Source organism: Carya illinoinensis, chromosome 13 (assembly GCF_018687715.1).
Source record: "Carya illinoinensis cultivar Pawnee chromosome 13, C.illinoinensisPawnee_v1, whole genome shotgun sequence".
NCBI lineage: Eukaryota > Viridiplantae > Streptophyta > Magnoliopsida > Fagales > Juglandaceae > Carya > Carya illinoinensis.
The window spans coordinates 26,577,909-26,587,989 of record NC_056764.1 but is presented as its reverse complement, the minus strand read 5'-3'; the positions used below and the strand labels follow the sequence as shown (position 1 = coordinate 26,587,989).

Below are 10,081 nucleotides of genomic sequence, written 5' to 3'. Positions count from 1 at the left end.
CCAAGGCTCCAAAGCGTGTAATGTGATTCCTTCAAAGAACTCTATTTAGGTGCCGCCAATAACAACTCTATGGCCGCCGTGGCTGCCATGATGCTCCAGCAGTAGCTCTTGATGCCCAGGAGTGTAGCCGGAGCAGGAGATTCTAGGCTGATTCGGAGAGATGTTAGGATTTTAGATGAGAGAGAAATGGAGACAGTTTCAATGGATTGATCGGTTTCGAAGTGTAATAAACCCAATAAAGGGTTTGACTTGCTGAACCCAACTAAAGTCTTGTGGGCCCATGTCAGGCCTTTCGGATTGATCGGGCCAAGCCCTTTTATGCACAGGCCTAATATGTAGTGGCAAAATTGTGTAAGAAATCTACCCATATCTTTCTAAAGTGGCACTTGTTTGGTTCTTGTACCATTGCATAATTATCATAGCTGTACCTTGCAATTGATTCATTGATTTTACTTCTTCTAAAGTCAAAACTCGTGAGCTCGAGAGTGCACCCTCCTATCTTATATTCGAGTCAAACCATAGTCGATTCTCTAGAGAAGTGGTTCTTGGATGGTAGAGATATGAGCAAATAGCATTATTTATTGTGTCGCTTCTATAGTGTCAATTGACTCATAACTCTAAATCAGTTTTTTCAATATTTAAGCTATGTGTAAAGTTGATGATAATTAATTGTTGAATTTTTTCGAGTTACATCTAAAGATTATGGATGATGTTATATTATTATAACAAGATAGAAGTGGAATGAGAGTGTAGTCGTGTGACATTTTTATACTCCGCGACATCGCACCTTTCTCCTTTCCCTTTCTATTAGGGTTGTACATTTAGCCCATTGACCCGATCTAGCCCGAAGGTTCCGAATATTTCGACCCGATTTACTCGACCTGAGTGGACATAAACGGAAGCGGAAGACTTCTGATTTAATTTCGAATTATTTCAATTGACCCGATAACCGATTTAAAAAAAGAAAAAAAGGGGGGGACCAATGCCAAAGGGCCAAAATTACTTCGTAAAACCAATATGGCAGTAGAAATATTAACAACAGAGAAGATGAAACCCAGATGAGCAATGCAGCGATGAGTGGATTTACTCCAGTAGACAACATCCCTTGTCAGATCTTGATAACATTTACCATGGAGTGCATGAGAAGCAAGCAGCCCATGACATCCTTGCTGTTGAGCAGGTTGACGGCAAGCTTGAGGTTTTGGGCGATGAGGGAAGCAAAGATCAGGAAGATCGGTCAATTTCTTCACCCACTAATCTCTCTCTCCAATTATTCTATCTTTCCAAAACATCAACTCTGAAATAAAGCCATCCAGCCCCTGACGTTCCTTGTCTTTTATGCATAATGACTCAATGCTTTATTTCCTTGGCTAAGCGAGTTCATGATATTTTGGTGGGCTTTTCTAAATGAATTTCATTGGTGGGTTTTGATGGATTAATAGTTAGATTTTTCTTCATTTGCTTTAGATCCTGAGATAAAATAGAAGTGGTATGGATCTGGATTCCTCAAGCAGCAAAGTTCTAGCACCTCCGACGAAATTGCAGATATGGGTATGAGAGAAATGTCATACACGGGTCAGGTCGGAATATCCGAATCATGCATAAACAAAATTCGGAACGGAATTCATTCGGAAGTTGGACTCTTCGGGTCGGGTTAGCAGTATCGGGTCGAGTAGGGTCGGATGAAAAATCCTACTTTCTATCTTCAAATTCTAAGCCTGTTTTTTTTTTTTTTTTTTTGAAAGGAATTCTAAGCCTGTTTGTTTAGTAGTACATCGTCCCTTTCTCATCTCATATTTATTCACGTAGCGATTATAATCTTAGCCCAAAGTTAGATGATTATATACACACGGGGGTCATAAACACCCCAAAACAAGGTCTACAGCTAGACCTCACAAAACCACCATGCAACCTTCCAAACTAAAGAAAGTTCCATCCTGTACAGAAGGTAAAAGCAGCTAACAAAAGACAGACAGACAAACGTACACAAAACCTCTCCCATCCTGTCCTTCACTCCTCTGTGTCCATCATCACACCCTTCTCATCGTACTTCACCTCCACCACGAACCTTATGCTCACCTGCATCAACAGTACGTAAGTATATATAGACAGCCCAGTTAAGAGTGGTGTACTGAATGAGTATTGTTCTCAATCCATCAAAAATGGTATTCTAACGGTCGATTTTCATACTAGTTTAGGATCGTAAACTGCATACTCATTGTACTCAATTGGGCTATCCTTGTGACCCGAGGGAACCAGTCGACCACAAGGAACTTTGATGTTATCTTTCCAAATGAAGTATTCTGATTCGTCCGTCTTCTTTCGACCCAATCCCTTCACCCCGATCTTCTTATCTTGGAAAGTCTTGTTGTCCTGCATCATTGAGTTACAGCAGGGATTAAATGTCTTTTGAAGAGCTCAACATCGTGTAGAAACTAGAAATGAGCCATGTTTGCTAACCTCGGGTGCCTTCTTGGCTTCCATAACTTGATTTCCTAGAGAAGCAATTGCGAGGACCAAGAACCCTTCTAGTGGCCTGTCCACCGCAGTGAACCCATATCTAGCAGCTTCGGCTGCAGCATCAGAGCAGACGATCGCCGGCCCAAACTGTTCAACAAAAACCACAGAATTGGTGTGAAAGACATGAACTATTTTGCAGTAGCAATTGCATTTTAACTGATCATTCTAAATACCATATAACCCGGGACAGGGAGATGGCACATTGCTGGTAAGAAGCCTTGATGCAAGTGCCTCAACAGATTTGAGCTGCGTGTGCCTGTAAATTAAGGAAATTGGCATGCAACTTGGAAATCAAGTCATCCCTACAAAACCTTCAAAAGAAGGGCACTGAAAAAATGATGCATGAATCAGCTTCTTACCACACCACAAAAGGACTTTGTTTGGTAACTTCTTTATTTCATCGTAAGACGGGAGCGCATTCGATTCTACTGCAAATATACGCTCAACGGTCTCATATTCCTGCAATGCGTAAGAAGTTTAGAATTTGCAAGAAGAGGCCGTAAGGGATAAAATATACCATATCCAAAATAGTTCATACGGTCCAACTCATCAAAGAGCTATCATTAGAGGACAAAGGAAGAAAGAAGGAAAGAGGACAGAGAAGAAGGGAAGGGGTCAAGATATAGAGTATTAGGAGGAAAAGAAGAGAGTGACCATAAAAGAGAAGGTGAAGTGATATAAAGGAGAGGGAGGATAGGAGATAAAAGACACGAAAACTTGTGACTTTAGGGGACTTTTGGGCCAGACTTCTCCAAGAAGGTTTCTTTTGCTTCACGACAGGAATTCTAGCAATGGGTTCCCCTCTAGAAGACAGACCTTAGGAATTGATTGTATAGAGAGAATGAGAGATTAGGAGAGACTGTAAAATAAGTTTATTATAGTAGATCCTCCCCTCCCCAAATCTTGTGGATGTATACCTGGTGCTAAACCATATAAATCTGTGTGTCTCCCACTATCTATTTTCCTACATTTATTTATTATTTACTGCCATAAATGTAAGCACGGACACCGTATAGCCACACTGGACCATAGCTGAGGGCCCAAACAACACCAATCCAGGGTCAAAATAATCTTAGCGAGACTAGAAATTGATCATTCTCCCCTTCAAGTTTGTTGTGTCGTTAACACTGGCCCTAATGAATCATTAGTTGCAATTAAGAAATTCTATAAAATAAGATTACTCACAATATCTCCAACTTTGACAGGTTCATAAGTCCTATCCAGATACTTCTGGATCATCTTGTAGTCATCTGTCCCTTTATCCAGTGGGGAGATTGAGCAGCCTAGTTTCTGGTATCGATCCAACAAAGGGTCATCAAAGGTAGGGCCACTCATGTCTCCTATAATGTGTGAAGCCACAGTTATGTCTCGAACAGTCTCTAGAGCTGCTGCAGCCTAATGAGATCGTGTAATTGTGTTAAAAATCTACTAGAATATGAATGCATATAGCAGATGTGAGTACTTCTTTCCCTTACATGATCTGCAATTTCTTGGAAGTTCCTTAAGATGAAAGGCCTAGTGGACTGCTGTTGACTATTTTGCTCCTTTAACTTAAGTCCCACATGGGTGGGAAGTGAAGGAGGAGCAAATCCTCAAGTCTATAAAAATGAGGTTTAGCCTCATGGTTAGGTGCACCAGTTGAAAGCTTATCTAGTAACTTTTGACTTTAGTTAAATTCCTCTATTAACCTTTTGTAAAAGGGGAAGAGGTGTAAAGTTAAAGTTTTACTAGTGGGGTAGTTTTGTAGGTGTGGTGAGGAGAAAAATTGTGTGATTGTAACAATTTTTCACATAGTGAATTTTCTTCTCTGGGTCTGGTGGTTTTTTTCCTGTTTTGGAGTTTCCACGTAAATTTCTTGTGTTGTTATTATTTCTCTATTTTTCTTGTTACTCCTGCAAAGGGTAGATCTTAGGGGGGGTGAATTTGGAGGTCCAAATTCCCAACAATTGGTATCAGAGCCACTAGGTTCTTTTTGTGGGGTGGAGCTTTGGTGTGGTAGTGTGGATACGTACAGTCTAAGGAGGTTCTGTCTAGGAGATTGGAAATTTTAAGTGTGTCCATTGTGACCCTCCAATCTTTCCTGGGAACTGACTTAGTGAGGTACTATTCATTTCTACAGTAAATTCATCAAAGCAATGTCAGGAAGTAGGCCTTCAAATCTTGTCAAATTTGAGGTGGAGAAATTTGATGGGAGAATCAATTTTGGCTTGTGGCAAGTACAAGTCAAGGATGTCTTGATTCAATCAGGATTACACAAGGCATTGAAGGGCAGACCAACACCTGAAGTCAGCACTGGTACTAGTGTGACTGGTGAAAGTAGCAGATATAAAATGAGCGATGAAGATTGGGAGGATCTGGATTTGAGAACAGCAAGTGCGATACGTTTGTGTTTGGCCAAAAATGTTCTTGCAAATGTGCATGGAATATCTACGGCAAAGGAACTCTGGGAAAAACTTGAAGAGTTGTATCAGACGAAGGGCGTCTCAAATCGTGTGTACCTGAAGGAGCAGTTTCATACACTGCGGATGAGTGAAGGTACAACTATTTCAGATCATTTAAGTGTTCTCAATGGCATTGTCGCTGAGCTAGAAGCTATTGGAGTTAAAATTGATGATGAGGATCAAGCCTTGAGATTCATCTGGTCTCTTCCACCTTCCTATGAGCACATGAAACCTATTTTGATACATGGGAAGGAGAAAATAATTTTTTCAGAGGTTACCAGTAAAATATTTTCTGAAGAGAGAAGACTAAGTAGTGGAAGTAATGTTCCACATGAGAACTTAGTGATGGTAGCAGCTGGAAATGGGAAGATGAAGAACTCCATGAAGAAGAAAGTAGTCTGCTGGGAGTGTGGACAATCTGGGCACGTCAAGAAAAATTGTCCAAGAACTGGAGCAGGTTCGGCAAGTGGCTCCAAGTCAGTAAATGGAGATACTGGAAATGATGCTAATATTGTGTCTCTCTCCATGGAAGATTTTGCTCTTTAAAAAGAGACATGTACATCCTCATGGCATGTCGCTAATTCCCAAAGTTGTCATGATAGAGGATGTGTTAATGTTAGCGGGTCCACAAGTTTGCACACAGGCATTGGTTTGGCATTGATGCAGGGTGTGTGGTGGAAATTCATGTCGATGGCTGATGAACTTCCAGGAAAGCCAAACGTGGAAGTTACACCATAATTTTCAGCAAGGTTGTTTTTCGACATGGTCCGAAATGAAATGCTTGGAATTGGTTTATTCTAAGTGGGTATGCTTTTATGGTGAAGCATGATAGCGGAAGCTATGAAGATCTTCATTGAAGTAGAGCTTAGCTGTGGGACCAGTCAAAGTCGCAAGGTGGAGATTGTTGACTATTTTGCTCCTTTAACTTAAGTCCCACATGGGTGGGAAGTGAAGGAGGAGCAAATCCTCAAGTCTATAAAAATGAGGTTTAGCCTCATGGTTAGGTGCACCAGTTGAAAGCTTATCTAGTAACTTTTGACTTTAGTTAAATTCCTCTATTAACCTTTTGTAAAAGGGGAAGAGGTGTAAAGTTAAAGTTTTACTAGTGGGGTAGTTTTGTAGGTGTGGTGAGGAGAAAAATTGTGTGATTGTAACAATTTTTCACATAGTGAATTTTCTTCTCTGGGTCTGGTGGTTTTTTTCCTGTTTTGGAGTTTCCACGTAAATTTCTTGTGTTGTTATTATTTCTCTATTTTTCTTGTTACTCCTGCAAAGGGTAGATCTTAGGGGGGGTGAATTTGGAGGTCCAAATTCCCAACAGACTGCATCAGATTGAACCATCTTTGGCTATAATCAGACCAAACAGCCTCAGCCTTATGCCCTGTCTCTTTCAATGATTTCACTTTATCAATGAACTCCTGCAGAACCTCCTACCTGATGATGATGTTACTTCATTATTCATTTTAGGGACTAAAAAATAACAAGAGGCCAAAAAACGAAAAAAAAAAAGAAAAAAAGGAGAGATTTCATACACTTTTTCAAGTGAAAAGTAGTGACCATCCCTATTGGTAGATCCGGATGGTCATACCCCATCTCCATTAATGCATACCTTATTCAGATATAGATAAAACTTCAGTTTCCTAATGTTTACAGAGAAAAAAGAAAACTTAAATGGACCGTATGCATATAAATTATACTTGTATATGCCCTGACTGCACAAAACCTTCATTAAATTGGCGACCACAGGATCAAGTTTGCAGTGAGCGACTGCAGCCCCTAGCTGCCGAAGACGAAGACCTCCATGTCTGACTTCAACTCCATCATCCTATCCAAATAATGTCCAAGAAACATGCATTGGAAAAAGCAAGCACCACAATATAGCCTAGTAGCACCCTAATGGGGCAGAATTAACAATTATTGTACCATGTCTACAGGATAAAACTTGAGTGGCTTCTTTTGGAACTTCTCTCTTTCCCAGGGCTCAAACTCATTTCCAGTTACTTCCTCAAAGAGCCTTACAAATTCCTTCACAGCATTATTCATATTTTCCCACTCCTCAAGTCTCTCCTCTGCATTTGGATCATCACCAACTCTCCCATTCTTGTAGAACAGATGCAAGCCGCTCCCTGGTACTGAGATGAGTTGCATGACAAAATAGCTGCACCAAGTAAAATTCAAATAATGAATATAGAGTCATGAACAGATTGATTTGAAGCAATGCTGCAGCGTTAGAAGGGGTTTCAATTTACTCGTTCAGTCCTCTCCCTAAGTCGCAAAGATTAAAAGCACAGTTATATAGTATCCCATCTCTTTCGAAGATCTTTCCACCTTTCTCCTGCAATTTAGTATCCTTGTGCACTCCTCTCATGCCAAAAACCTTTAGCTGTACCCACATATATAGCGAGCGAATCATTAGCCCAGAATTATGTCTTGTTAGATACTTCTGTGTTGAGAATAATAGTGAAAGAAATCATACTTCAGTCGCGGGTGATTCGAATGCCTCTTCTCTAGGGTCTTGTTTATCCCATGGAATCCCTTCCCCTTCGACCAAAAGATCACTAACAATATCATAAGCTTCAAGAGGCTGTGTATCCTTTTTCTGAATGCTATCTATCAACCAAGCTTCGCTTACAACAGGTATGCCTCTCTCCCTGCAAAAGATTTCAATTGATATTCATATCTGTCGTCTTCAAAACGAATCGAAGGTGATAAACTATCTTATTTTCACTACTGCTGCTGTCAAGAAATATATACGACTCTACGCTAACATTGCTTCCGCAAGTTTGTATGAACCACCACGTTCTCTCTCAGCCGGAGAAGAAACCAAACAAGTTACACCTGCAAAGGTCGTTACAAGCAGCGTTAAGCAGCAAGCAGCGGTATTTGGCAGCTTACATTTCCATGATTAATTGGCTTATTACCAATCACGGAGTTGGAAACTTTCCCCCCATGCTTTTCAATCTCTTTTCTCCAATAATCCTGCAAACGTTGGCAATTCGCAATCCAGATTAGTGCCAAATTCAGGCCATTCCCAAGACAGACATATATCTCTTTTATAACTCGCAGTTGTAACTATTTGCAACATACATGTGTTCGAGAAAGACGGCCCGTTAGAGAAATCACCATCCCTGGAAAAGGTTTATTGATTGTGACTAAACTCCTTCTAGGCCGGCGACTTGGATCTTGATACTTCGTTATTAACTACACAAGCACGTAAAGAGAGAGCTCAATACGATAACCCAATTAACTTTTGGGAACATCTTTGTAAGGGACAACCTAATAAGATTCGAGGAAGAAGAAGTACTTCTGCAACAGGGGATTTGAGAACAGAATCTGGTAGTTTTGTTGGTTCTTGTTTCCTTGGAGGATCCTTTGTGCTGAAGGTGCAAGAAGACCACTCACTATAAAACCCTGTGCATTTATAGCGTGTGCGCGCGTATTCCAGATTGCCATTGCAAACTGGGCATCTCTCCAATGGCCCATAAAACAGTAAGTCTTGGCTGTTCACACAGTTAAGTTCGAAACAATATTCATAAAAAGAAAAAAAAAAGATTCCAATAAAAACAGACAATCATCAATGAGATCATGAATCTTTCATTTCACTTCGCCTCTAGCGTTTTCGGAATTATGTTCAAAGGCTCATGCTGCTTTTTGAGCTTGGTGATAAAATGGGAATTAAATGAACTAACCATCTATAGATAATATCAAAATCAGGGCCAGAGGAATCTTGGCCATTAGCCTTCAGTATTTCCCGCATTTGTTCGATGGAGAGGTGCTCACTAATGGCTTTAGAGAACTCTTCAAACTCAGCAGCTATTTCGTCCGCAGATCTTCCATTAATCTGGGTGTTATCATTTTCGGGCTTCGGCTTTTTTGGAGATTGCACAGCTTCCAGTTCGTTGCTTTCTGCAGCCTTCTGCTTCCTCGTCAATACCTTTTCTTCTTCGGCAGCGCGAGCATGAGATCGCGTCTCATGAACCTGTTTAAAAAAAAAAAAAAACAAGCTCCATCGAAATGGTATGCCATATGTATTATCAGGTTTGAAAACCTCCTAAACGTATCCTTGATTCCTTTACGTAGATCAAATATAAATACACTTGCATGCATGTCTTGGGTTCTACGTACACGATATAACATATCAATATTCTTAGAAAACAATTGCTACAACTTCATTAAAATGAAGTATTTTGGGTGTGAAAAAGATTGACGAGATTAGTTAGCTATATATTTAGGGTGTACATGATATAAGTTTGCATGGATCGAGAAGAAAAAAGAACACTCTCGTAGTCCTCGAAGGTTGAAACACTTTGACATATTAGAAAGGAAGAACATGCAGGAAAGATAAATACCAACCCAACTCATGTTGAAGGAAAATGAGATTAAAAGGAACAAACCTTCATCTTTCAGCGCTTAATTTGTTTCGGACAAAGCAAAAACAGTGATGTAAACGTACTGATCTACTATTTCCCAAAAACCTGAGTCCTCCAAAATCTCGCAGAACCAAAAAGTTCAGTTGGGCAACAATATCGTTGTGGATTATAAGCACAGAAGGCCGGGACTCCTCTTACAAGACCAATCTTGCGGCAAAGACAAGCTCCCCGAAGCGACACGTACATGCTTTTACTGCACACGCCATAGGCTCCCTTGTCGTCCCCACAACTCACCATGTGTTCTGATGCATGAATATGTACGACACGTTTCGAGATAGGTACTTTTCGTTGCCTAAGACATTGACAGGTGGTGCCTAAAACCAAAAGCCTGATGGCATGAAGCCCCACTTCCAAAAGTGAGTTCTGGGGTTCGATCCCCTCCCCAAATCCCCAGTACTAAATAAAAAAAAAAAAGAAGAAGAAGAAGAAGACGAAGAAGGGGGACATTGACAGGCGGTGTATATATATCATCCTAACCTGCAATATTGATCGTGTGCATGTATTATTATTAATTAGGTTTTGTACAAAGTGCATGAAATAAATACCAATCTTCGTCTTTCGTTCTTTCATTTCACGTGCATGCATGGCTGCTCGCTGCCTCTCTTGATATATGGTTAAGTGAAACGATTGGAGATTCGGATAAGTCTTGGTTGACGGATATATGTTATGTTTGGATAGGAGGGTGGAGGG

At 40.4% G+C, this 10,081-nt stretch overlaps 1 protein-coding gene and 1 long non-coding RNA gene across 2 annotated transcripts; one reads left to right on the top strand and one right to left on the bottom strand.

Moving 5' to 3' along the window:
• Positions 1 to 956: 956 nt before the first annotated feature.
• Positions 957 to 1,775, top strand: LOC122291197. Its single transcript, XR_006236573.1, has 2 exons — positions 957 to 1,236; positions 1,468 to 1,775. It is a non-coding gene; the product is annotated as an uncharacterized LOC122291197 (long non-coding RNA).
• LOC122291196 (protein ADP-ribosyltransferase PARP3) lies at positions 1,764 to 9,511 on the bottom strand. Its single transcript, XM_043098834.1, has 19 exons — positions 9,356 to 9,511; positions 8,651 to 8,940; positions 8,266 to 8,461; positions 8,049 to 8,162; positions 7,883 to 7,940; positions 7,730 to 7,799; positions 7,438 to 7,612; positions 7,211 to 7,344; positions 6,885 to 7,119; positions 6,659 to 6,786; positions 6,491 to 6,570; positions 6,288 to 6,393; positions 3,996 to 4,047; positions 3,706 to 3,915; positions 2,880 to 2,979; positions 2,694 to 2,776; positions 2,461 to 2,607; positions 2,191 to 2,373; positions 1,764 to 2,079 (listed from the first exon to the last, which is right to left on the bottom strand). Exons 1-19 carry the CDS (start codon positions 9,359 to 9,361, stop codon positions 2,011 to 2,013), a joined length of 2,436 nt encoding a protein of 811 aa, XP_042954768.1. The 5' UTR covers positions 9,362 to 9,511; the 3' UTR covers positions 1,764 to 2,010.
• Positions 9,512 to 10,081: the final 570 nt, after the last annotated feature.